General features: G+C 41.3%; 2 protein-coding genes across 4 annotated transcripts; one reads left to right on the forward strand and one right to left on the reverse strand.

Moving 5' to 3' along the window:
• Positions 1-396: 396 nt before the first annotated feature.
• Positions 397-8,347, reverse strand: NPY5R (neuropeptide Y receptor Y5). Its single transcript, XM_081134694.1, has 2 exons — positions 8,134-8,347; positions 397-2,068 (listed from the first exon to the last, which is right to left on the reverse strand). Exon 2 carries the CDS (start codon positions 2,057-2,059, stop codon positions 719-721), a length of 1,341 nt encoding a protein of 446 aa, XP_080990820.1. The 5' UTR covers positions 2,060-2,068; positions 8,134-8,347; the 3' UTR covers positions 397-718.
• Positions 7,303-27,339, forward strand: NPY1R (neuropeptide Y receptor Y1). 3 transcript variants are annotated; one of them, XM_081134696.1, is made up of 4 exons: positions 18,440-18,801; positions 19,862-19,930; positions 24,350-25,199; positions 25,312-27,339. In XM_081134696.1, the coding sequence occupies exons 3-4, from the start codon at positions 24,501-24,503 to the stop codon at positions 25,768-25,770; spliced, it is 1,158 nt and encodes a 385-aa protein (XP_080990822.1). In that variant the 5' UTR covers positions 18,440-18,801; positions 19,862-19,930; positions 24,350-24,500; the 3' UTR covers positions 25,771-27,339. The 3 variants fall into 3 exon arrangements, with proteins under 3 accessions (XP_080990823.1, XP_080990821.1, XP_080990822.1); XM_081134697.1 differs by lacking the exons at positions 18,440-18,801; positions 19,862-19,930 and adding an exon at positions 7,303-7,595; XM_081134695.1 differs by lacking the exon at positions 19,862-19,930 and having other exon boundaries at positions 18,438-18,801.
• Positions 27,340-27,449: the final 110 nt, after the last annotated feature.

Raw genomic sequence — 27,449 nt, forward strand, 5'->3', positions numbered from 1 at the left:
GATAATCTTTACTTGATACTGGTAATGTGGTGGTATAAATCTAGAAGAGATTTTCAAACTATTTTTATTTGGTAAATTAATTGTGTATTACTAGGGCAGTGGAGATAAATTGACAATTTGACCAATTATCAATAATAGGAGGTAGGCACTTTCCTGTAAGAGTTCTAAACCTGTACCCAACATTTGCAATTATAATCATGACTTGGGCATACATCTGCCATTTACTTATGATTTGCTGGGCATACTAAACATTTTCTGTATTCACAAACCAAACATTAAGAAGTCCATGAAATAGAAATGAAGATAAAGACATAATAGATACTCCTCATATTTTAAATTAAATGTTCCGCAGGAAAAAAATACTTTTCATTATAATTTTAAACAAAAAATACCAAGTCTGTCGATACAACTTTTATTTTAAACAAAAATTACAATCCACTTGTTTACAAGACAAAGGGAAACGAAAGGTAATATAACTACTTTTTAAAATGAAATCACAGATTGGACTGACACTGACTTTATACAACTAAGTGAATTCACTGTACTATAACACAAAACATCTTCCATATATGTACTATGAACTGACATTCAAATTCAAAACTCTTATACATAAATTAATTCATAAGTTAACAAAATTTGTTTACAATATACACAAAGTCATTGTGACTATATTTTAGATGGTCCCAACATTTGTTCTTTCCTTGGTAAACAGTGAGAATTATGACATATGAAGACAGTGTATAAAGGACAGTAACTCAGCTTTGATTCCATTGTTAAGAAATCCATATAGAATTGGATTAAGACAACAAGACATCATGCCTAACAAGTGACAAATGCAATACACCAACTTGAAATGCCTGTTTGAAATAAGGTTATCATTAAAATCAGTTACCACATGGAAAAGGTGTAGTGGCATCCAACTAACAGCAAACACCAATATTAATACGGTCAGTCTGTAGAAAACACTTCGAGATCTCTTTTTTATTCTCATGATAGAACGATTTACTCTCATGTCATGAACGTCCGAGTTTTCTTCAGGTTTCATCTCAAAGCAGGTGGGGACCCCTGGTATGGACTTGCTGGAGGAAAAGAGCTGACTTTTCACAGAGCCGAAGTGTTCTGGGAGCAGGCTTGCATGATTGTCTTGGGGAGGCCTTGCCGGAGCAGGTAACACGCATGCCTTCTTCTTGCTGTATCTTCTTCTGTGCTTTTTGATGAATGAAGAGCTCCACTTACGGCTGCTGGAGAGTTTCACCGGAGGCGCACTCTTTTTGGATGGCTGAAGAGTTAAGTTGATCATCTCATTTTCTTCTAGTTTGTTTTCTTTGTTGGACAGTCCACAGCTTATACTCCGGCAGACACTGGTATGACTTACAGTTAGACACACTAAGGGCAGAATATACTGAACTAGCAATAAAGAGATAGTAAAAGCAATTCTGTACGAATCAGATGGCCACGATTCAACACATAAATACTTGCTGCTCAGCAACGCTGAGCCAAAAGTCTCCTGAAGTTCCACAAGACTGTGAAACACTGGAAGGGGGGAACAGATCGCAAAACCCAGTGTCCAGACTGTAGCTACCAGGAAGTAGCCATGGTTTGCTGTTAGATTATTAGATATAGGATGCTTTATCATATGATACCTGACGATGGCAATTGATATTAAAATTAAAGTTGAAACCAGAACTGACACACATTGAAGGAAAGGCATAATATGGCACATGACTTTGCCAAACATCCACTGATCCAGTAAGACAGAGGTCAGTGTGAAAGGCGAGCAGAACAACACAACCAAGATATCAGAGAAGGCCAGGTTTCCTATGAGGAAGTTTACTGTGGTACTCTGGTTACGCTTTCTCATGAGAGCCATTAAAATAAGTAGATTCCCCATGAAACCAAGAAGACTTACAAGTGTATAGAGTCCAATCAGAAAATACTGCAAGTCATCTACACTGCTTTTATAGTCATCCCAGACTGGGAAGTCAGGATGCCCCGGGGCAGCAGTGTTGTTCTCTGTGGCAGGCGTCTGGTTATGATAATCCTCGAGCTCTAAATCCATATTATAGACCTGCTTGGAATAAAAATACATTAGTTAGCAACTTGAAGAAAATTACATGACTACTATAAATTAATCCACTGAGAGGGAAAGTGAATCTTACAATTTGCTCCCATTACCTTATTAACCTCCTAAGAATGTTTAGTGAGGCCTTTAATTGGTTCCAAATGCAGTGCAAATATCAGCCAATAACAATTACAGTGAGTTTAAGTCTACTGTCATTTCTATGGTGTGTTAACTTGTGTTAGAATAGCGAATTTTGTTTTTTAAATTAATGCAGGAAATAATGTAAGGCAAGGAAAAGGCAAATGTAGATAAGAACTTCAAGATACCAAATTTGCAATAGCTCAGTAATATTCTTCTCCAGTCAAGGGACCTAATACGTGGTGTAGTCATATAATCTGTCTTAAACGTTCCTTCCTTTCCTACTTGAATCAAGACCAAACTTAAGAGTGACCTATCCTAAAGTATTCTTTGGTCTACTCAGTTGGATGTGATCTCTTCCGAACCCACATAATGCTCTGTTTATAACTGTCTGATGCTACATGCCACAATCTGTTTTGCATTGCAATTATAATGCAAACCATCTACATTATTTATTTATCAGCAGTGGAAAAGCAGAAACTGTCCCTTACCATGGTATCTACCATAATACGTGACACAGTAACTTCACCATTGCAGATGTTAAATAAATATTTATGGGAAAACACAAAATTCAAACAAAAACCAAGCATCCTAAGTATGATCTAGTGTATACAGTGTTCCAATGAAAACTTCTCAAGTGTAGAAACACTATCTCAGTACCCATGTATATACAGGAGACACTCAATAAATGTTTATCAAGTTGTACACTTCACTATGTGAGCACAATGCTGGATGGCAAAAACACTCCATGATCAATTCTCAGTCCTTTAAGATGTGCCAGATTGTCATGAATTAACACAGCCACTGAGCAGCAGTACTTTTAAAAACAAAATTTACCTGTTACAAACTGAAAATACATTTCAGCTTTAAAAAGATTCAATAAATTTATGTTGTTTAAGGAAAATATTATATCTTAAAGTCAAACATAGAAATGATACTAATATAACACCTCATAATAAGTTTTTTCATTTGAAAGGAAATTAATAAGGTTATATTATTAATATCGCAATGGTATCACTTATTTACTGCTGTTTGCTAGAGGCTTGAAAGTACCTCCTGATGAAACACAAAACTGCCTATAATATATCAGTAGAAGGCAAAAGGAACTCCTCCTCCACTTTAAAAAAGTAAGCACTCTCACTATTTAACAAAAATTTCCTACTCAAGACAGCAATAGTTAATTCTAATGAATATACATTATTACAGAGACTCTGACATATATGTGGCTTTAAAAAGCGATATATATTTATCTACCTATTGCTAGATCTATTTTGGATAATTATATTCAAAATTATAAAAATGCATATATATTTAAATTAATAGTAAACACTATTATCTTCAACTTATAGGTCTTGGTCCAATACATTTCCAAACAGGAAATCCTATTGTGTACATACATTCATTATAAATAGCTTTAACTTCAGTTTTACATGCAGCAAGTTTTAAATAGGCACTATTGTGCTATTAGAAAATTTCAAACTAAGTTTTCACAACATCTACAACTGATTCTATGTTGACTGAATTATTCTCTGGAAATAATTACATCCCTTTAAAGATAAATTAATTCAAAAACCCAGAATCTTACTTGTTTATTCTTAGATCCTAACCAGTAATTTACGTTGATATTACCTCAAGTGAGAAAGTGTAACTGGTACAAAAGTGGCTCACGTGGCCTACTGAATCATCTTACTCACCATGTTACTAGTCAATAGCCTCCCTGCAGCTGGCCTGGATAGGACAGTGAGCTGTGAATCAAAGCAGCCTTGACTGGCCTTTCTGCCTAATTTTATGAGTTCTGATGACCCCCTGGGTCCACCTAGCTTGTCCATGATCATATTTGTACTTATAATGTGTGCAGGTTATTTGTTATTGTGATCCTGCTTAGTTTTTCTTTGGACTCACTTTCTTGAAACAATCCTTTTTTGTTATAGATCAGTAGTTACTGATTGCCTTTTCTACTACCGAGGTAAGAACAAGAGAAACATTGGCAAGTGGATTCTACACAGGCTTTAAGCTTTCTCGAGACATGTAGGATGACACTCATTTAAAGTAAAATATTCCTGTCCAAATTTTTTGTAGAGGAAATGCAACACAATCTGTGGTTTTAAGTCTAAAGTTCAGATTGTTCAGATTGCCTCCAATGTATGCGGTCAGTCCTCTCTGTTAGACTCCAATGGAGATAAGAGAAAACGGCTTAATTCTTTTCATGATTGTAATGGTGCTTAATAGAGTATGTTGTACATAGAGGAGACTAAGTAAATATTTGCTACTAATCATTTTAAAATAGTAGTTTAATTTTCCCAGCTTTAAAATATCAGAAATGAATCATTCTGGGAATGTGGGCAAATTCAGGTTAGAGTATGACTCTGTGTGTGTGTGCCTATTTGCATATACATATATATTGGGACCACTGAAATTAGACAAGTTTTCAAATGGCCCCAAAATGAAATGGGGAGATATCTACATGGACAATTGTGATAGTTTAACACTTTAAGTTTTTAAATTAGATATCTTCATTGATAAAGGCTATCACATAAGCAACATAAAACTAAAGTAGCAAAACATATTTACAACATGCTTTTATTTAAATGAAAAAGAAGTACATTCAGATTGTATAGTTTGACCCTAAAACTTTTCTATTTTAAATATATGCACATAAAATATTGAATTCATGAAATTATGAAACCACTGCCTTCTTAGTAAGCTGATGAAGGAAATACCATCTTTCGTATCCATTGGACATAGGAAAAACTGAGGGCAACACTTCTTTCCCACCCTAAAGACACTAATCAATATATAATTTAAAGGGGAGGTCCCTTTCATTAATGAATAGCTAAGAAAAATTTGCTGTTCCTTTATTCATTCAACTAGTATTTATTGAACAACTAATATGCTATGTGTTCTAGTAGGCACTGGTAGCATAGAAACAACTAACACAAGGTACTATGTGAGGAATATTCTATGAGGGATTAATTCAAGGTTACATAGTGAGTAGTTGCAGAATGCAAGTGCCTGAGATATAAAACGCCCTAAACAGATGATTGATGAATGAATGAATGAATGAATGAATGAATGAATGAATGAATGACATTCTCCTGACTGCCAGTGATGTACTTTTTTTACTACAGTATGGCCATTTGCACTGTTCCTGAATATAATGGATACTTATTTGTATCTATTGATAGATTAATAAATTATCATGTTTTCTTATGTTTATCTCTCTCCCAACATTCATTAATTCATTTTATTTTGGTGTGAGGTGTAACTATGTAATCAGTCTTCTCCTGCTCTTCCTCTGTCCTCACCATCTACACACAAACATACACGCATAAAACACCTAACACCATGCTCTGCACTAAATGAGCATTCTGTGAATCTTTGTTCCAGTGAGAGACTTCTCACAACTAAATAATGGGTATTGCAAATGGGGGGTGTGGGATACTAAGCAGTTTGTTTAAAAGTGCCTCCTGACAGCCGGGGATATTTTAAACATAGGAAAACTGAAAATGTAAAGTAGAGGAACTGTTGGCAGTGAGAATAGCACCAGGGTACCAGGTGTTAGACCGGTGGGGTCAGACCGGGCCTTGGTCCAGCAGCCTTGGTACTTGAGTTCTGGCTAAGAAAGAATTCAGAGTCAAGACTCAAACTAGAAGAAAAAAGTTTATTTAGAAAGTCATAGAAGTAGAAGTAAACTGTAAAAGAAATGGGCTCAGGAAACAAATTACAGAGGCAAAAGAAGGGTCCTTGGAGCTTAGGGAGAGAGAAGGGTAAAGAGCCTGGGGGAAGGAGAGGGGAAGGGGAAAGGAGAGGGCCTGCTTCAGGGAGGAAGAGCTGCTGGGTCCGCTGTCCTAGGGCTTTTTAGAGTGGAGATTTTAGGGAACATCCCAGGGGAAATCTCAATAAAATATTCATCAGCTTTCCAGATGTGTCCTTTCAGGGTGGGTCTCCACTGATTGGTCAGTGCCAGGGGTCATTAGTCAAAGCAGCTGGTCCTAAAGTCAGCCCCAGTGTCAAGGTCTGGTTTTGTTGCTTTTCATGGCCTGGAGCTGAAACATAACTGAGGCCTGGGAGTATTTGGTTGTCCTAAGGGCTTAGTGCTTAAGGGCTATTCTCTGCCTTCCTAGTTCATTCCCCTTCTAGGTGGGTCTGACCGGCATTACCAGTGACAAGCTAGGGAAGGAAAGGCTACCCTGGGGGGTGAGGTCCTTGTTTTCCCAGTTTTGCCTGTTGCTAGGCACCAGAGGTTTTCCGCCTTGGTGACCTTCTGTACCTGGCTTATGGTCCTTGCTCTGCTCAAGTCTGCCTAACTGCCTACTGCAGAAGCACTTTAAAATGAAAGAAAAAAAGCACAAAGAATTTCTTCCCTAAAACTTACCCTTTCACTTCCGTTTTCCTGAAAAATGCAATAAGCTAACTTATAATGGAAATGTCAGTCTGTGGAATAATTCTCTGCTTCCAACAAGTGTTAGAATGAACACAGTACAGTTTTATACAACATAAATATTTTATGCATAATAACAGCAATGTTATATGTGAACCTCTCTTCATCTTAGATTCCTGGAGAAAATGTGAAATATAACCAAAAACAGATTGCTTTCAAAATGAAATGTTATTTGGGAAGGACTCTGATATTGACTGTGTGAAATCATTATTTTGGCTAAATAAAGAGGTTTTTTGTTCTCTTTTGCATCTAATTTTATCTCCCACCATCTTAATTACTAGGCCTAACATCAATCATGAATCCTTTGAGTAAAGAGTGTAACAAATTGTGGCAACTTTTAAAAAAAGCGACATCTTTGGAAAGACTTATTGTAATTTTTAAATAAAAATTTATCTGTGACACCAAGACAAATGAAATCTTCTGAGTAGACTTTAAGTATGTTAAGTAGATAATTCTTATAATAGGAGGAACTGCAAGGAATTCAAAGGATACTAAGTGACTTAGCTTATACATTTAAACAACGTTTATTAGGGTAATTTCCTGACTAATGAAAATGCACATCTTTCTTCTTACAAAGGATGCCAATCCCATAACAGAATAAAATAAATGTAGATTTCCCCTCTAACAATGATAAAATATCTCCCATTGCCTATTTTGCTGAGATCCTGAAACAGTGGTGAGATGCCAGGTTCCCAGATCTTTCCGTGATTTATTTTTAAAGCCAGAATCTGACAAAATTTGAATTGGAAAGAGAAATACAGCCCCGCTGCTCCGCTGACAAGCAGGCGGGCACGCGCCACCCTCTCCTCAGCGCTAAGAGCAGAGTTTCTCTTCCCCTGAGGTTTCTGAAATTTAAAACGCATTCGGGCTGCAACCTTCTGCCTCGAGGGCTTTAGGCTAATTTTCCCCGTCTCCCGGCTTCGCTCCAGCGCCGCGGTTCAGGTTCTTGACAAGGTAAAGCAAAGGCGGGTAAACTTGGGGGCGAGCACCCCGTGTCCGCCCGAGGTGCATGCCTGCGTGCCGCCGGGGGCGTCTCATCTGACCCGGAGGCCCGCGCCCCCGCGCGCAGACCCGGGCGCGGCTGCCTGCGGGGCGCGGGGGCTTCACCCCGGGCTCGCCGGAGCCGGGCTGGGCTCAGCGCCCGCCGCACCGTCCCGGGGAAACCCGCGGGCCGCGGCCCCCGCCCGGGGCGCCTGCGGGGCAGCCCCCGCCCCGGCCGCAGGCTCCCCGCGGAGCCCGCGCGCGCCCAGCCCCGCCTCGCGCACCGGTGAGCGCCTGCCCCGCGAGGCAGGCGAGCTGCCCCGTCCCCTCCCCGCGCGCCTTCGCGCGTAGCCATCGCCTGCTCCGCCACCCGAACCCCGACTTCCCCAGCTCCGCGCCTGGGCTCCCCCAGCCCGCCGTCTCCGGGGATCGGCGCGGCCCCCGGGACCCCGCCCGACCCGCCCTCCCCCGCGGGCGCACCCCGCGCGGCGCGGGGAGGCGGAAGCCGTACCTCGGGGTGCCCGTGTCGCCTCCCGGAGCCCGGCCCAGCGCGGTGGCTCCTGCGCGCGGGCGGCGGCTGCAGGAGACCTGGAGGCGGCGGAGGGGACGCGGGAGCGGGAGCCGCGGGGGTTTTAGAGGTGCCTCGGGAACACGTGACTGCTCCCCGACCCCCGGGACCCTGCTCCAGGGCGCCTGCTCCGCGGCAGCCTCTCCCAGAGCCCGGACGGGAGCGTCCTAGCCCCTACCGTACAGTTGGGGGGCCCTCGGGAGAAGCTGCAGGCCCCGGAATCGCGCCCCCCCCCCCCCCCCCCCCCCCGGCACCCCGGCCTCTGCTTCCCCGGCGAGGCCAAGTGAACTTGATGGACAGGAGATTTCTGCTCCTTGTGACCGCAGCCGGCTGAAGCGCCCTCGGGGGACTCTAAGAGCTGGTGTGGGGGGGCGGTGGTACCCCTTAGGAGCTTAGGCTCCCCGAGAAAAAGCACCAAGGCCCAGTTTTCTTTTTTGTTGGGAAACATAAAGGTAAAAACAAGACCCAAAGCAGAACACGGCTCTCTCTTGCTCCTTTTTGGAGCGAGGAGAGGAGAAGTCTAGGTGGGGGGTTACCCGAGCCCGTGGGGCACACGGGGGGCCGGGGTGATGAGCCCCGCGGGGCCGGGGCGCAGGGACGCCTCCCGCGGGGGCAGCGCTGGGGGTGCCCGCGGGGAGCAACGTTTCTGCGGGCGACCTGAGCGCGAGAGGACCACGCGGGCACGGAGAGCGTTCCCTGCATTTAGACAAAGGGGAAAGAGAACTTGTCCTGTTCCTCCTCGGTGTGATTGCCATCCCCGGTGTTTCCGAATCTGCCCTGGGCGCTTTGCCTTATTTTTAGGCATGGGGTGTGTGTGTGTGTGTGTGTGTGTGTGTGTGTGTGTGTGTGTGTGAGAGAGAGAGAGAGAGAGAGAGAGAGAGAGAGAGAGAGAGAGAGAGAGAATGTCTTGCCCGAGGGGTGTGTGTGTGTGTGTGTGTGTGTGTGTGTGTGTGTGTGAGAGAGAGAGAGAGAGAGAGAGAGAGAGAGAGAGAGAGAGAGAGAGAGAGAGAGAGAGAATGTCTTGCCCGAGGGTGTGTGTGTGTGTGTGTGTGTGTGTGTGTGTGTGTGAGTGAGAGAGAGAGAGAGAGAGAGAGAGAGAGAGAGAGAGAGAGAATGTCTTGCCCGAGGAAGAATATATTTATCCTATACTTTAGAACTGCAAAGGGCTGAGTGGCAGTCACAGCCTTGTGTCTGGGGGTGAGTGCAGCCCTGGGGATGGCACTCTGTAAACTGGAGAGGCCAGTATCCTTTGGGAGCCGTGAGACTTGTAAATCTAATTTCTGGGGGTGGCCAGCTTTCTGTGATCCCAGAAGTCAGATGAAAATCCTTGTGTTCTTTTTCTGGTGAATTTTAGCACACTCAGGGGACCTGTGTAGACTGTCCTTGTACCAGCCGGATAGCTTTTAATTACCTCAAGTAAACCCAGTTCCTATTTCATGCTTTTCCTTTTTGTTTCTGGAAAGCTACTCTATTCTACCCCAAATTTTAACACAGTAGGAAGCCTGAGCAGGCCCCTGGAATTGTGTCGGGGGTGAGGGGCGGGATGGAAGTGTTAAGAAATGATCATCAGTGAGAGAGAAAAAAGCTTGATTCTTACACTTTCTTAGCTCCAACATCTGTACAGTTAATGTAATACACATGGTCACCTAGCTTTCCATCCTTCCAGGCCTTCCTTGCACAGATATAACACATACCTACCTCAAATGCACATTGGCTTTATTTTATTTTATTTTTTTATATACATCTTTATTGATTCCAGAGAGAGGAAGGGAGAGGGAGAGAGAGAGATAGAAACATCAATGATTAGAGAGCCATTGATCGGCTGCCTCCTGCACACCTCCTACTGGGGATCAAGCCTGCAACCCGGGCATGTGCCCTGACCAGGAATCGAACCCTGATCACCTGGATCCTGGGTCGACGCTCAACCACTGAGCCATGCCCAGCAGGCCTCACACTGGCTTTAAAACAGCTTTCAAAGGAACCTCATTGGGACTGTCTTAAAAAAACTTGTCTGTGCTGTAAACCTTTGTATATTAAAAATAAAGATGACTTTTATTTTTTTCCCTTTCCACAAATTTTCTTGTGCTTTTGATGATATGAACCTTTAGGTTGAAGTAGCTGTTTTTAGAGTATTAAAAGGCCAACATGTCACTGAGATGAAGAGTGTGATTAACCCACCATTTTTCTACCCACCACATAAACATGCAAGTCTCATAAGGGGAGTCAGAATTTCTTCCTCAACTACACAACTCGGTGTACAAAGAGTAAACAAATGATTATTACGAGTCCTTTGGGGGGAAGGAGAAATTATCAATTTAAAAATTCCAACAGTATGCTACGTAAAGAGGGAGATACGAAGAGACATATATCTTTATCTTCAAATTTACCAGGAGGGATTCAAGACTAACCTTCATCGCTCTTTGTAGAACATAATAATTTTGTTTCTGTTTTATGGAGCAACATTCAAGCAGGGAGAGTACTGCCTCCGGGAACAGAAATAGTAATGTCCACCTCTGCTCCAGGGTTTTTCCTACTCGCTATTTATAAAATGCTCATTTGGGAAATTAAGTTGGATTTTATGTGTGTTACAAAATTAAACCTGTTTTTTCCCAGTAGTCATGGTTCTTTATCATTTATGAAAGGCAGCTTATCTATAAAGGTCAAAGTTAAAATCACTGGGGACTCCTAAGACAAATTATTGAATAATAAAACACTCTCCAGACAATGCCTGGGGTAGTATTTCTCTAAGGAACATGTCTGTTGTTTATGTCAAAGTTATTGCTGCATTTTAATAACAGCTACCATTTGTGGAGGACAGATACTAAAGTGTTTTTGGTATAATCTCAAATGATGTGATCTTGAAATATTAGTTATAAGAGTAGAGGGGGTAAATAAAGTAGAGAAAATAGTATGATGCATTTTTTCTCTGAGAATCTTTTATATTTATTAAAAATAACATTTCTTTATCCACTGTTTCTGACATGGTAAAGTAAAATCCTTAATTCTTAAAAGATGTAGAAAGGGTCATTTCTGCATGTTATTAAAAATATTTTTATGATGCCCATTGCTTCATTGATTTCTTTGGATTAGTAATAGTTTGCTATATAATCAATATATAAAATGTAAAACAAGGAACTAACATAATTGTGAAATACAGATCAACAAATCATTAATTATGTTATTTTAAAATTTCAGCACAAAATATATAGATTCCTTTGGAAAAATAGCATTCTATCATGTAAATCCATATTCTCTTTTGTGGATCAAAACTCCACAAAAGTAGTGTGGTTGATAAGTATTGCCTCAATATTGTTTTCTAAAACAGATTATTATTTCTTAGCTAATTTTCATGGTTACTTTCTTAAAAATCTAGTTGTAAGTCTAATTATAGCTTTACTTAAGTGGAAACGAAAGAGAAAGAATTTATCTATTTTGGGGATATTGTTTTGAGTAGTCTTTAAAAAGAATATTTAGAGAACTGTTCAAAGCATAAGCCCAGAATCAAAAGTTGAGATGGTTGAATAATATGTTCATCAAAACTGCATCTGTTTCCATGTTCATACTCTTATTATTCTCACAGCTCATTCAGCTTTAAAAGTATATTATTCAGCAGGTAGAAAAAAATATGAGATATTTTCTCTACTAGATATATACATTTTCAAAGGCAGTAGATTCTATTATTTGAGCTTACACTTAATGGGGAAAGCAGAATCAACACATAAGAAAATTTTTTAAAATGAGAAAAATCATCAAGAGTAGTACAGTAGTAAGCCTATATATGTATAAAATGTATACATATATACCAGTATTATGTGTATATATAAGGTGTCCCCAAAATGTATACACGTTTTGAATAATTATTAATTCCAACAGGTTAAATCTGAAAAGAAAGAAACATCAATTGAGCTATCAGAAAAAAGGTATGTATGCACTTAGCAATAATCCACCATACCTAAAATGCCAAAGACATTTTTTAAATGTTTGAGATGAAAAACTGGTCTTGATTTGTGATGATCATAATTTATGTAATCCGACCTTATTTCTTTTTCTTCAGTCTTTCAACAATACTTTTGCAGTGTCTTATGATATGTCAGACATTATTCTAGGCTTTAAGTTTAAGAAGGTGAAAAAAACTAGTCCCTGCCTTCCAGTGACCACAGTGTAGTTGTAGATCTGTGCAAACAAATAATAAATTGCAATATAGTAGGATAAATTCTGTGTTAGAAATACCCTTAGAGTGGTGTAAGAATAAAACTAAGACAAGCTCCGTTTATGGGGGTTTTGAGGAGATGGCGAGATATAAAAGAGGGCTTCATAGTTGAGCTAAAATTTGAGGAATTGGTGCGAGTTAAACCAGCAGATGGAGGGGATGGGTAAGTAAGAAGTGAGAAAATGGCATGAAGACGGGAGTGCAACATTCAGAGAAGTGCACATAGTTCAATGTGACTGAAATGTGTGGGAAGTGGTAGAGGGTGGTACTGAAAATATTGGTTTAAAAGGACATTGCATTGTACTTGAAGGATCTGGAGAGCAACTAGATGATTTAAACTGGGGAAGGATACAACTGGATTGTTCTGAAAGCAGCTAGCGGTAGGGAGAACATTTAGTAGAGAAATAAGCAGAACTTGGGTGTGAAAACACAGTTGAGAGATATTTAAGGAGTAAAATAAATGGGAATCTGTGCCCAATTGAATCTGAAAGTGTGAGAGAGGGAAATACTGGGGACTATTCTTAGATTGGGGCTTGTGGGATACAGATCATGACAATGACTTCGATCCAGTCCCCTATCTGAGAAGCATATTTCCAAGGAAACAGGAGAGAGATCTGTACTTCAGATATTTAGGATTAGGAGGATACAAGCATGTAATTCATGGCAGATGGTGTGATTATGCATTAAGAGTGGGTGGGTGGGGGGAGATAAGATTAAGAATGAAATCCTCAGTAAATTTGGGCAATTCAAGGTCAACCAAAGAAGAGGCAGGACCACAAAAGGCAGTAACACACAGGCTTTATTTGGGTGGTCTTGGACAGAGTTGCATGACTGGAAGTCGCTCCCAGCAAGAGGCCTTCCAGAGACTACAGTGTGGGGCTACCACCCAGAGGGGGGATAGGACAAGGGAACTGTTGGGGGAGAAGGGGAAATAGAGAGGGGGCTTACGTGTCTAGGTGACATCACTGAACAGCAAGGTGGGTAGATTTGGCTCAGAGAGCGCCAAGAGCAGCAGCGTATTGGTCTTTATGGCTGCAGGGTTTGTCTTATCTCTGGGTATGTAAAGTAGACAGGCTAAAGATAAATTTATTTGGACTATATTTAAAGCAATTAGATATGTAAGAATTTGAGTTTGGTGCTGTCTGGCTTTGGGCTAATAATCGCAGCTTGCTGTGAAGAAGTAAACAATGTGGGGACCGTTTTAGGCTCCTACACAGGTGCCATCTCTGGCCTATTTGTACAGCAGGATCTCAGGGAGAAAAACACATAAGAGGTAGATGGAGACATATGATCCTGGGAGAGGAAACCGAGGCATAGCCAGTAAGGAAAGAGAAAAGCCTATAGAGTAGAGTTAGTGATGTCAAAGGAAAAGAAGATTCCAGGGGGATAGGATGGACAAGAGAGTGAAATGCAACATATAGAACAAGTAGAATCAAGTCTGGATTGTCTTCTGGCTCCGGCCATCGATGTCCTAGGCGGAAGCATTTTCAGGCAGGCCACATCTGAGGGGCACATGAGAGGACAATGAATGTACCTTATTCTCGGAGAAGCTACCAGGCAAGAGAAGGCCGCCAGAGAAGCTATGATATGAGTGAAGGAGTTACAATTAAAAAAACAAACAAAAACAAAGTGAGCAGTTTTGGTTTTGTTTTTATTTTAGTGTTAAGCTAAGAAAACTGAATTATTGAGTAAACAGGTGCTATAGTTATGTTATCATTGTTTAGCAAACCTCCCAAAACCTAGTAGAATAAAACATGGATTTTATGCTCATGGATTGAGGGGGAGAGCACAGTGGTGATGGCTTATCTCTGTCACATGATGTTTGGGGTGCCAGCTGGGGAAACCCAGTGGGTTAAAGTGACTCAAAGCCTGGGGGCTGAAACAGCTGATCTGGAGGATTCACTGCCCAATGGAGGGATGTGAAAGTCAGGGAGTAAGTACCTATGGCTTAGAGACACTTTAGAAGAAAGGAAGAGTCCACTGAGACTGAGTGTATAACGTCGGAAGCTGGAGGAGAGTGGTGACAATTTGAAATACTTTCTAAGAGGACAGGAATTGGGAGTCACCCAAGCCCAAGAATTTCAAGGTAATATTTAAGGCTCAGCTAAGGTTTTGAAATTGTAGTTGTAATAATCTGTGCAACCTCACCTACATGAATGCTAGCAGAGAGTGGTAGCTAAGTAGGCTCCTGGGTGAAGAGTCAGATTATACCACAGCTCATCCTTGGATATTTTTCCTTTTTCTAGATTCCTATGTATCTTGGGAAAGAAAAACAACAGCTAGACCCTAAACTAAGGAATGAAGGAAGGATACTTACCTAAGCAAAGTGATACCTGGGAACACTTCGTACCACCTCCGTGCCTGTTGTGATATTATTTAGGTGCACATAAGGAATCTTTTTGCTGTCTTGGGGAGGAATTGCCTATCTCAGGGAGTGCTGTGTTGTAAAGGGGTCTGATGCCAGGTCTGAGATTGCAGAGGTGGGAGTGGGATGGGCTATGGGAGCGGGGCAAGATGAACAGTTAGCGGCGCTTGTCACAGACGACGGAAGGTTCAGCGGCAGCATTCAGACTTTCCCTTCTTAGCAGCCATTCCTACTCCATCTCTTTGAAAAGAGACATGAAAGGAATAGTAATAATTATAAATAAATAAAAAATAGTAAAACTGCCAAAGGTCTCTTTTCATTAGGCATGCAACAAATACAAAAAGCTACACTTTTGTAAAGTAGCATTATACTTTTGTTGAATGTCTAAAGGGTGCCTATAACAAGACGAGATATGCAGGAAAATGTTTGGATATTTACTAAATAATGGTTAAGATACTAGTCCTCTAGAGTCTTGTTCTGACAATTTTAAAACAAATGCTCTAAGTTTGTAGTCTATGTAACCAAATGAGAACTTTCTTGAAATGCATTCCTATTTCAAATCAAGAACAAATCCGTAAGTATTATCTGGTGTTTTCTACGCTAGGGAGTTAATTGAATTGTTCGTTTATGTACTTGTTGTATACTAAGAGTTTAACTAAATTGTTATTTCTTTCTGCCAGTTAATTCTCTCAAAAAGACAATGGAGTAAAGTGATTGTACTGACTATTGTACGAAGCAATTTAGTTAAACTCTTTACAGACTACACTTCACAATTCTAAAATGAAGATTTTTTTTCACTTAACATTTTAATACTTTACCTTTGAGATTCATTTACAATTAAGTGTATGTTATTGCTTTCCTGGAAGTATCTTTTTCTTTCATGGTGGTCCATAAAATAACACTGCGACTTACACTTTATGGCATCACTGATTCAAAGAAATGCAGTAAATTAGTCACAGAGAAGGAAAAACTGGCATCTAATTGATACATAGACTGTGAACTGATTCATCAATGTGCAGCACAGTAAGTTCTACCCCAGTGCAATTTCTCCCTTATCAGTATCCTCTATATTCTAGTTTTCAAGTTACATATCCAGTTACATGTAGTGTTAATGCTTATGGAGATTTTTCTGAATGATAATTTATTGTAATTTTCCTGTATCAAGGCCTAATTGCATTTCAGGAATGTTAACCTTCCCAGCAGAAATTCACCAGGAGATCAATAAAGTAATTACAGTAGATAAATTATTGAACCACATAGAGTGACAAACCTTTATCTAGACAATTATTGAATCATGGAATTTAAAGGGTAAGCTCAAAAAGATGTTTCATTTTTAAAAGAGAAAACTAAGATCTACACAGATCCAATGAGTAGATTCTATCCCTCTGTTTAAATGATAGAACAAGATGGTTGCCCAAGACAACCATTAATTTAATTCTCCTAGTCATGGCTTATAGGTAGTCTGTTATGAAATTTCAGAAGGAAATATACAAAGGTTTTTATATAGCTTAGATCCCAAATAGGAAGATATGTGACTGGCCACTTTAGAAAAATAAATGAGCTTTATTTAATACATATCTTCTCTTTAACACATCTTTTGAGGACCTCAGATTACTTTTTGACAAATATATTCTGAGGAACTCAGACTACGTTTTACACTTTGGAAAGAGTACTTAGTAAATGTTATTCCTAGAGAATTAAATGATGTTGCTGTTGCTGATGAGTATTTCAAAACTTCTGTTTATACAACAAAATTTGACATAGAAAAAAGTCTTTGAGACCAATGATCTCTCAAAGATTGGCATGTGATATGACTGCCTCAAGAATGCAGTTTTATAGAGTTGCCTTGGAGGGGACACTTTATAAAAATTAAGTTTACAAGATGACAAAGTACAGTGGCCGTGGTAGTTCAGCCGTTCTTGCAGACATGCCTCTATTAGCATTCTTGGAAAATTCAGAAAGGAAAGCATCTAATGTGTCCAAACTGTATCCTCAAGTCCAAAATATTTGCCAATACAGCAAAATGTTTAATAAAATGCATTTTTCATAGAGAATTAAATTATTTCATTTGTAATTCTTGCAACAGGCTAAAAATAGCCAATTTGATTATCAAAACCTTGAGATAAACTTGTTTCTAAGAACAAAATGTGACTTAAGCAAATGGAGTGGACAGAGGGTGAGTAGAAACATAAATGAGCTATTGCTCTTTAAAACAATTGAAATTCCTAAATTGTGCCTTAATTTTCATCCTCGGTAAAAAGAAGAAGAGGGGAAAAATGAAACTAGATATGCTATGTTACTCGGTTTAACCATTAGTGGGACAGTTTTAAATACGTGCTCATATATATTATTATAGTACATTTCTTACATAATCATGATATTTTAATTCTTGACTATATCCTTTTACAACTGTATAAAAATGTGTAATGACAGATTCCAATGAAAAAGCTTTCCTGCAACAAAAAGGAGAGACTGCGTCCATCGCTCTCTGTATAAGTGAGTGAGTTATGGGTCATATTGACGTTCAAATAATGTTTATCCAGCCTCACCACCAGAAGAAGAAAACAGTTCTTAACCGTGCAAAGTTCAGGCAGTTCCATCCGTCTTGGAATTTTGTTTTTCCAGTTTTGAAGACCGAATTCAAGCATAGTTGTTACGTAATAAAACCTTTGTGCATACCCGAGGCAGTGTCCTGCGTCTTTTTTAGGAAGACCTTCCCGGTTTTGGCAGTTTGATTTGGAGGAAGTTTTATTCACCACGTCAGTAAGTAACCGGTGTGCGCGGCACAGCTTCCGCCTTCCCAAGGGGAGCGGAGCTACGGGAAGCGCTGAGATGGCTCGGGAATCGCGGGCGCCGCCACGATTTTGCGCCTTCAGGACTCTGTGTACATCCTCTTCTTTTCCTCATGCCGTTCCCGACAGTCGTAGCGCAGTCACCGAGCAAACGGCAGTCACTCTCTCAACCAGGGGATGTTCGCGCTCCCGTGAGTGAGTGAGTGAGTGAGTGAGTGAGTGAGTGAGTGGGTGGGTGGGTGGGAGGGAAGGAAGGAAGGAAGGAAGGAAGGAAGGAAGGAAGGAAGGAAGGAAGGAAGGAAGGAAGGAAGGAAGGAAAAGAAAGAAAGGAGAAAAGAGAAGAGAGAGAGAGAGAGAGAGAGAGAGAGAGAGAGAGAGAGAAGAAAGAAAGAAAGAAAGAAAGAAAGAAAGAAAGAAAGAAAGAAAGAAAGAAAGAAAGAAAGAAAGAAAGAAAGAAAGAAAGAAAGAAGAAAAAGAAAGAAAAAGAAAAGGGAAGAGAAAAGAAAAGAAGCAAAGCAGCGGGCCGTGGGAACTGGCGGACCTAGTGCGCTTTTCTGAGTGGAAAGCGAGGACTGACAGGCTCTCCATCCGACTCCTTTTGCTCTTTTAAAGTCTTCCCTTCTCTTCTGAAGGGAGGGGGAGACTCGGCGCCGGCATAAGAACGAAGCGAGCGTCCCAAGAGAACCTAAGAAACGAAAACCTCGCCGCGCCTTCGCCGCGTCCCCCCCGCGCCCCGCCGCCCGGCCCTCGCGTCGGGCGCCGCTCCCGGCTCCGGGCTCGGGCTCCCGGGGCGCAGCGGCGGCCGCAAGGGGGCGCCGACCCGCAGGCGGAGGAGCGCGGCGGCGCTGATTTTTAAAAGCCCCGCGGCAGGGCCGGGCCTGCGCCCTCGCGGAGCCCAGGACCGAGCGGGGCCGGCTCCCTGCCCGGGGCGTCGCGGGTCTGCGGGCGCCGTGCGCACCTGCCTCGCCGCATTTCCTTCCGAACGCGGGGGCAGCGCGCCTCTGGGGGTCCGTCCCAGGTTAGGCGCGGGGGGTGGGGGGCTCCGGGCGCGACTCCGGGGCGCGTCACGTGACCCGGCGACGAGGTGGAGTTAGGCTTTAAGGGGGCGTCCCTGCCTCCCGTCCGCAGTCGTCGGCAGGTCCGAGCGGGAGCGGCGCCGGCTGCTCCCGTCTCCCCTCCCCGCGCCGCCCTCAGCCGCCCGCCCCGCTCCGACCGACGGGCGCCACGGACGCATCCGACGGAGGGTGAGTCCCCGCTGACACCTTCTCAGGACTTCTGAGAAAGCGCTCGTGGGACAGGGCGAGGGACGGACGGGGGAGGAAGGGAGAGAGCGTGGGGAGCCCGGAGCCGGCCCTGGGGTCCGAGGCGGCGCGAGGAGCCCGCCTTCTCGCTCGGGTGCCCCGTGGGGCAGGTCGCGAGGCGCCCGCCGGGGGTCCGGGGACGTCGGGGAGGGGACCTGCGGCATCCGCGCCCGCTCCGCAGGGTTTCTGGGCGCGTGCGAGCCCTCGCTCCGGTTCTCGTAAGGAGGTCCCGCGCCGGCGGGGCCCAGCTGCTCGCCCCTTCCCCTTGCTCGTCGGCTGGGTGGCTGGCTGGCGCCTCCGCCCGGCGGCCCCCTGGAGTTTCCGCCTGGAGCAGGCGCTGGGGCGGCCCGGGGAGGGTGCACTTGGCCCATTTCCCGCCCTCGTGCCCCTCCCTCGGCACCTGTCGGGTCGAGGCTCCTGCTAGTCCCTGGGACGCTCGTGGTCCCCGCGCCTGGGCTGCAGCCGAGCCCCAGCCCCCGGTGCCGGGCCCTCTTCGTGTGCTGCTGCGCCCTGGCAGATCCCCCAGCCCTCGCCTCCCCTCTCCCAGTTTTAATCATCTGACTCTAGCTCTTTCTAGAACAGCGATCTTGGGAGCCTTGCCGGGTTAGAAGACTGGACCTCAGGTGCAGGTGGTGTTACAGTGGTGCCCAGGTGGTTCCCAGGTAGACTGGAGGGAGGCCAGCGTCCTGAGGACTGATGTTGGGCCAGAGAGAACTGGCCGAGGTTGGGCTCCGTTGGTTTGTTTTTAGTTGGCTTGCTTGTTTTCTGTTCTGCCAGTCTCTCATCATCGTAGGCAGAGATGTTCCCTAATAGATGGGTGGCAGATGTGCGTGTTGGGGGGTCAGAAGGGGCTTAAGAATGAGGAAAATTTGGGGCAATTCACCTGGTTACACAATGTGAAAACTGTGGGCGCCTAAGCAAGCCACACAGCTAAAATCTAGGGGAGGAGAGCCAGGGAGTGTTCTTTGACATTCCTTTTTTTTTTTTTTTTTTTCCAAAAAAGAGCTCTCAGATGTGCCCTACCCACCTGGATCCTAGGGGAGAGCATAACTGGCTAGGTGGCACAGGCCGGGTAAGTGCAGAGCTTGTCTGTCGGTCTCTGCTCGGACAGAATGGAGAAACAGTAGCTGTCGGTTCCCAGAGTCCAGGCTGTCTCCCTGATCAAGCACGAGAGAGCAGAGAGCTCTCCAGCTCGGCTTCCCGCCCCCGCCTGCAGACCAGGGCGTTTTGCTGGGTGGCTATGATTTTATTAGTCTTACTTACTGTTTTAATAGGCAGCTGTCTGTTGAACAAGCCCTCCTCGGAGAGGAAGGGACAGGGAATTATGTAACTCATGGAGATAAACTTGCAGTAACTTTGGGAGGCTGCATGTAACTAGACTGACGTTTCTTTTCCAAAACAAATGAGGTAAACAGCCACTTCTGAGTATATGAAAAAATGTATGTGCAGCAGGCTATGGAATTCAGAAAGCTGTATTTTCAGGTCGTGTCAGCACTAAGAACAGCAGGCGGCGAAAGGCCAGCGTTCTAATCCGAAAGGAGAAAGAAATGTCCATTCAGAAAGGGGCTAATTTGCCAACTGGTGATGTGTGTGGTGTGTCTGTTTTGTCTGTAAATGCACATGCCAGCTATAATGAGATTTAACATCTTTAATTTTTGCAGTGTCTATAGTTGCATAGCTTATTCTAGAAATATATGTTGGAATAATAAACACCAAATTATTTTCTTTTGCAAAGATAATGTACATAAATCCTTTCAGTATGGTTGTTTTCTGACAATTACTTTTTCTTGAAATTATAGTAAGGTAGGCTGAAAATACACATTTTATTCAGTGGGGAACTGTTTTATCCAACTGGAATGACTACCCAACAATTCACATAGCAAAGTACCGTTGCAGGTACTTCAAAAAAAAAAAAGTTTGCATTTTCTGTACAGCTAAGGTAACTTCTTAGTAGGAATAATGCCATTCTTTACAGGAAACCTCAATCAAATATAATTTTGAAGGTACTTGAGTTTCAGTATATTTACCTTAAATCGTCTGTAAGAAGGCTATCTTTGTAGTTCATACACTGTGATAATTTAATAAGTGTTTGCATTAATTCCCATACATATTAAATTTTATCAAAGTCAGTGGATGTAAAATTTCCATTTTTCTTTCTTTCCTCTGCAAACACCTTGGTCTGCACCTGGTCTGCACCATTGTTTCTCACCTGGATTAATGCACTATCTTCTTAATGAATCTCCCTACTTCTTTTCTTTCCTGTTCTTAAGTCTATTGAAAACAGCAGCTAGAGGAAAAATTGTAAAACAAATCATGTAACTTCATGCCTTTATTGAAGACTCTCCAGTGACTCCTCATCTTTCTCAGAGGAAGTCAAAGACTGTCCCACAGAATAGGTCCCTACGCAGCCTGTTCCTCCTTTGTTTACCATTTCCAGTGCTGTTTAGAACCCCAGATATACTCCAGCCTTAAGGATATTATATTCTGTCCACATGGGATGCAATCTCTGAGATCTCTGCACGGCCTCCCCACTCACCACTGTCACATCTTAACTCACATCCCATCTTCTCAGGCAGGCGGAGGCCTTGCCTACAACCGGGGAATAAATTGCAACTCCCAGCAATCCTAGTTCCCCTTCTTTGCTTTAGTTTTCTCCATAACATTTATTTTCATCTGGCTTACTATCTCTTTTTTTAAATTTATTTTTGTCTTTCTCTGCCCACAAGACTAGAAACTCAATGAGAATGTCACAACTGTCTCCACTAAAACTGTGCCTGACACAATATAAGTGTTCAATAAGTATTTATTGGATGAATGAGTTTTCTTTTAGAAACAAATTCTTTTTTAACACAAAGTGGAACATTTTTTCCTACATACCTTACCTAATAAAACGAGTCTATTGGCCCTGGCTGGTGTGACTCGGTTGGGCATGGCCCCATGCTCTAAAAGGCTGCAGGTTGGATTCCCAGTCAATCCCGGCAGGGGGTGTGCAGGAGCAGCTGATCAATGTTCCTTTCTCATGTCAATGTTTCTTTATCTCTCCCTTTCCCTCTCTGTAAAAATCAACAACAAAAAAATTTAAATCTATTAAATCAGCGTCCATTTTGCATATAAAATGACTAGAGTCGACCTCAGCTCCTGATGTTAAGACTAATTCACGGAAGAACCTGCTGTTCCAGCCATGCATCTGCTATGTCAGTCAACACATTTTTATTCTAAATCAAATATTTTCAAGGTACTGTGAGATATACACAGTACCTCCCTTAAAAAGGTTATATTGTAATTGAGAGGAGCCAATTAAGGATCAGAGGGACTAAATGGAACTTTGAAAGATGGGTGGAATTGGATTGATGATGCGACAGAACACCCAGCAAGAGGAATGGCAGGGGTGAAGGTGTAGGTGTTAGAACAGGCCAGGTACACCGGTGGACTGTGAAGAGACTTGCCTACCTGGAACCGAGCATTCACAATGGGTTACAGAGCAAGGAGTGAAAGGCAGGAGAGAGGCAGCATGTAGAGCTCTTCAAGCACCAGGCTGAGGCACATACGCAATAGTCCAAGTCTTATACCTGGGTACTTACTCACCTGGTGGCACTTGGTGACAGGGAGCCATGAGGAGTCACAGAATAAAGAGAATATACTTTCCTATTCAGCTATTTTTACTTTTAACAATGAGGAAAAACTCACAATTAACTGGTAAGTAATGTTATAAATAACTTGAGAACAACCTGAATATGAAGCATGATGCAAAGTTTTCTTGACTTCTTAAGTGAGAAATTGCCAAAGAATTTTTAGAATATTACTTGTTTCTTTAAGGTGGGTTGTGTGTTTTTTTTTTTTTCTTTTCAGAAACTTAGAGACACAGATCATTCTCTCTTGCCTTTGGTATTCTTGAGAGAGTAAGTGTGATTACCATGTAAGTTTAGGAGGCATTGCAGGTTGTTGCATAGAGGAAAGGAGAGCCATATTTCTAATAACAGTCACACTTGATATCATGCCACTACCATTCCAAGTCTTAATACTTTCTTTCTCACTTAATGTTAGCAACCTTTGTTTTTATTCTTTTTGTTTTATCAATTCAAGTTGGGGTTGTATAATAAAAAACACTCCACATCCTAGAAAGCAAAAACATTCAAGGAAGGGTTCATTAGAGACACCACCTAAAATGTGACATATTGTTGGTCCGTTAAATGTATTATCTTCTTTTCAACGTAAGTAAATCTGCATGATTTCCTTTATTGTTCTCATATAAGAAAGAAAGAAACAAAATCCCCTTTCTTAACATAGGCACAATGGTCTGTTAGTTAACATAAGGAATCTCATATATTTACTTAGTAATCTAGGGTCAATCAGAGAATTTTCTCAAAAGGAGTTTTTAGTTTTTACAAAACTATGGTCTGTAATTTGTTTTGTTGGTAAAAATGCTGTGAAAGACCAAAATTATAATCAAAATTAGATCCCTGCATTGTATCTGTATACAATCTAGAGGGGAGGGAGGATATTTACAAAATAGAACTTCAGAAATCCTTTAAAAGCTTCTGACATATTAATAAACCCATCTAATCTTACAGTAAGAGCGAGCTTCGGAGTTATCCTACGGAAGTGCAAGAGCTCGAAAATCTGACGTGTGATAGTTATAAACTTTTGTGTATGGACACTTGCTAGATTTGCAGGCAGTACATTCCACTTGGTTGAACATTTGTTCCTCACAAGGATGTGAAATGTTTTGTTTCTTTTAATATAATATATTTCCTTTTGTTCTTACCTCAAACATGTGTAGTTAGACATAATATTCCAAGCCCAGTTCTTATGCCAGATGCTACTCTCTCAAATATGAGAAGACATCTATACCATCCCTGTTAAGTTTTTTTTTCTGATTAAACATCGTCTATTCCTTCAACAGTCCTTCATACGACAAAGTTTCTTGATGTTTCGCTGTATTAATCATTTCCTTTTGAATATATTTGTGTTAAGTAATGTCTGCCTTAAAGAGCAGTTCTGTGTATGGTGAAGCTATTGTTACAACTTGACCTCTACAAGAATTCTTTCATTTCTATTTTAAGACAAAGGATTAAGTAGTTTTGTTTTTGTTGTGTTTTGCTTTGCTTGTTTCATATATTTTTCTTACATTTTAAACTTCTTATGTTATACATGAGCTTTCTTATGTTATACATTTATATTCTTACAGTGTTTAGGAATGTGCTGATAGTAGTATTTATTTAAGACTTTGAACATGAGATTTACACACACCTTACTAATTTACAGGCCACTGTGTTGCTGAAACTTGATGTGTAAGCAAGTCCAATGAAAAATTTTGAAATTTCCCCCCAAAATGTTTGCACTGTTTCTGCTATTTTAAAAAGATATTTATACAGATTTCATTTTGTTTATTTATTTCAGTGTCTTCACTCTAAGCAGTACTATGAGTCAGAATTGATTTTGCCTGCCCTCAATAAAATTAATAATGCAATTGGTCATTTTCTCTTTACAGATTATTCAGCTCAAGGGAATGAAGAATTCAGAATAATTTTGACAAGTGGATCCCAATATTGGAAATAAGAATAAGCTGAACATTTGATCTGCTTTGAAGAAACGTACTGTCCATTCATCTAAAGTGATCGATAGCAACCAAACCAATCAAAATGAATTCAACAGTATTTTCCCAGGTTGGAAATCATTCAATCTACTATAATTTTTCAAAGAATAATTCCCAGTTTTTGGCTTTTGAAATTGATGATTGTCATCTGCCCTTGGCCATGATATTTACATTAGCTCTTGCTTACGGAGCCGTGATAATTCTTGGGGTCACTGGAAACTTGGCCTTGATCATAATCATCTTGAGACAAAAAGAGATGAGAAATGTTACCAACATCCTGATTGTGAACCTTTCCTTCTCAGACTTGCTTGTTGCTATCATGTGTCTCCCCTTCACCTTTGTCTACACGATAATGGACCACTGGGTTTTCGGTGAGGCGATGTGCAAGCTAAATCCTTTCGTGCAATGTGTTTCGATCACTGTGTCCATTTTCTCTCTGGTTCTCATTGCTGTGGAACGACATCAGCTGATAATCAACCCACGAGGGTGGAGACCAAATAATAGACACGCTTACGTAGCTATTGCTGTCATTTGGCTCCTTGCTGTGGTTTCTTCTTTACCCTTCCTGATCTACCAAGTCTTGACTGATGAACCACTCCAGAATTTCACACTTGATGGGTACAAGGACAAATACGTATGCCTTGATAAATTTCCATCGGAGTCTCATAGGTTGTCTTATACCACTCTCCTCTTGGTGCTGCAGTATTTTGGCCCACTCTGTTTTATATTTATTTGCTACTTTAAGGTAAGAAAACTCCTTCCCCCACCAACATTTCCATTTTTACCTCCTTATTAAAGAATTCCTCATTCAATGAGTGGTTCTGTTTGAACGCATTTTTTTTCTCTTTCCTCTATAGATATATATGCGCTTAAAAAGGAGAAACAATATGATGGACAAGATGAGAGACAATAAGTACAGGTCCAGTGAAACCAAAAGAATCAACATCATGCTGCTGTCCATTGTGGTGGCATTTGCAGTCTGCTGGCTTCCTCTTACCATCTTTAACATTGTTTTCGATTGGAACCATCAGGTCATTGCTATATGCAACCATAATCTCTTCTTCCTGCTCTGCCACCTCACAGCAATGATATCAACCTGTGTCAACCCCATATTTTATGGATTCCTGAACAAAAATTTCCAGAGAGATTTGCAGTTCTTCTTTAACTTCTGTGATTTCCGGTCTCGGGATGATGACTATGAGACAATAGCTATGTCTACCATGCACACGGATGTTTCTAAGACTTCTTTGAAGCAAGCAAGCCCAGTCGCATTTAAAAAAATCAACAACAATGATAATGATCTGAAACTGCTGTAGCATATGGCCCCAGCTGACATCTATTTCAAAACAAGCACAACCTGAAACATGCTTTCATTACCTGTTCGACCAAGGAATGGGGTTGAACTCATTGAAGAAAAACCAAGATCTTCCTGTCTTGCTTTTCACTGCTTTTGTTGTAACTGTCATAATTACATTTGGAACAAAATATATGGGCTTTGGAATCTTCTGGAAATAGTGTTGACCAGACATCCTTGAAGTACTTTTTGTAAATGTATGCATATACTGTAAAAACTTTTTATATTGTATTTATTGGACTGAAATGTCTTTAAAGTATTACTATCAATGACTTTAGAAGCACTGTACCTGATACTCTCATTACATTGAGCAACCTGATTAGATTGTCACTAGGTTGGGGTGATCCTAACGTAACAGTAGGCATCATTTCAGTCTGTTACAGAGGTGACAGCTTGCAAGTAGTATTCAGGATGTGGAGGTAAAAGAGAGTCTATGTCTTGCATACCTACATTCTAAAGTCATTCAGAAGTGATTTGCATTTTTTTAAGTTGTAAGGCAGTATTTAATTTGCTTTTAATTAATTATCACTTAAGATAAAAATGCATAAAAATATACTTCTCAGCTGTAAATACCATGGGGGATTGGGCTACCCACAAGAATTAAATGAAAAAGTAGTTGCCTGACTTCAAAACTGTTTTGGTACCCAACAATCAAAGGATTTCAAAGTAATCAGTTTAATAATTAAATTAATAATTCTAAAAGTGGTTGAATTATATTTATTTGAATTGATGATCAAGGGGTTTTCCATTCTTCACAAACTGTTCAGTGTTTGTCAAGTTGTCAAGCTTTCTAACATAAATATACATGCAATTCGAAAGGCATTTACAGCTTACAATGTATAAATACACAGTGTATTTTCCATACATCAGTGCCTATATAGTAACTCATTTTGACTTTTCAGTGTCCATCTTCAAAAAAGGACACCAAGGTACAGTGTTAAAAAAATGTTCACCCTGGCTAGCAGGGATAAATACCTGAAAACTGAAAACACTTCATATAGCCCATGTTAACCTGTATAAACTGTGTGCCTTGTGGAGTCTTTTAAGTAATGCACTATATAGAGTCCTGAGTAGTTGTGTCATGTTAATATATTTAATTTCATGTATCCTGTAATCATGATTGAGCCTCAGAATCATTTGGAGAAAAAATATTTTGAAGAACAAGACATATCTGTGATGTAGTATGCACACAAAGTATTACATGTGTTGATTTTAGAAGGGTAGACGTTTTCTTTATTAAAAATCGTTTTTGCTTTTTCTGAGTCTCTTTTGTGTCTCTCTGCAGCTTCATTTTCTTTTCTTCCTCTTTTTTGGTGGTTCCATGTCTTCCCTCCCATGGTGTTCCCACAGTGTCCTACACCTGCTTGAGAATGAAACATTTTCTACACTGTGGTATAACAACTGATAGCCCAGTCTTCTTCCTTTGCTTCTTGAAGCTTCTTGAAGGCAGAGGACAGTTTTACGTGATTCTGTGTCCCTAATGTGTTTAGCACAGTGCCAGGTACTTAGACATTTTAAAATATATATTTCTAAAATAAAGGAATAAATAATGACTAAGTTTCCTTCTTTCTCATTTATGAGCATATTGACTTCACATCCTGAAATTTTCTTGGGCTCCTCCTCCTAAGTTCATCTTTACTA

Source organism: Miniopterus schreibersii (assembly GCF_964146895.1).
Source record: "Miniopterus schreibersii genome assembly, chromosome: 4".
NCBI lineage: Eukaryota > Metazoa > Chordata > Mammalia > Chiroptera > Miniopteridae > Miniopterus > Miniopterus schreibersii.

Excerpts from the sequence above, each read along its gene's own strand:
- NPY5R (XM_081134694.1), bottom strand. The coding sequence starts at position 2,059 with ATGGATTTAGAGCTCGAGGATTATCATAACCAGACGCCTGCCACAGAG.
- NPY1R (XM_081134697.1), top strand. The coding sequence starts at position 24,501 with ATGAATTCAACAGTATTTTCCCAGGTTGGAAATCATTCAATCTACTAT. Across the intron at positions 25,200-25,311 it reads TATTTATTTGCTACTTTAAG|ATATATATGCGCTTAAAAAG; the intron begins GTAAGAAAACTC and ends TTTCCTCTATAG.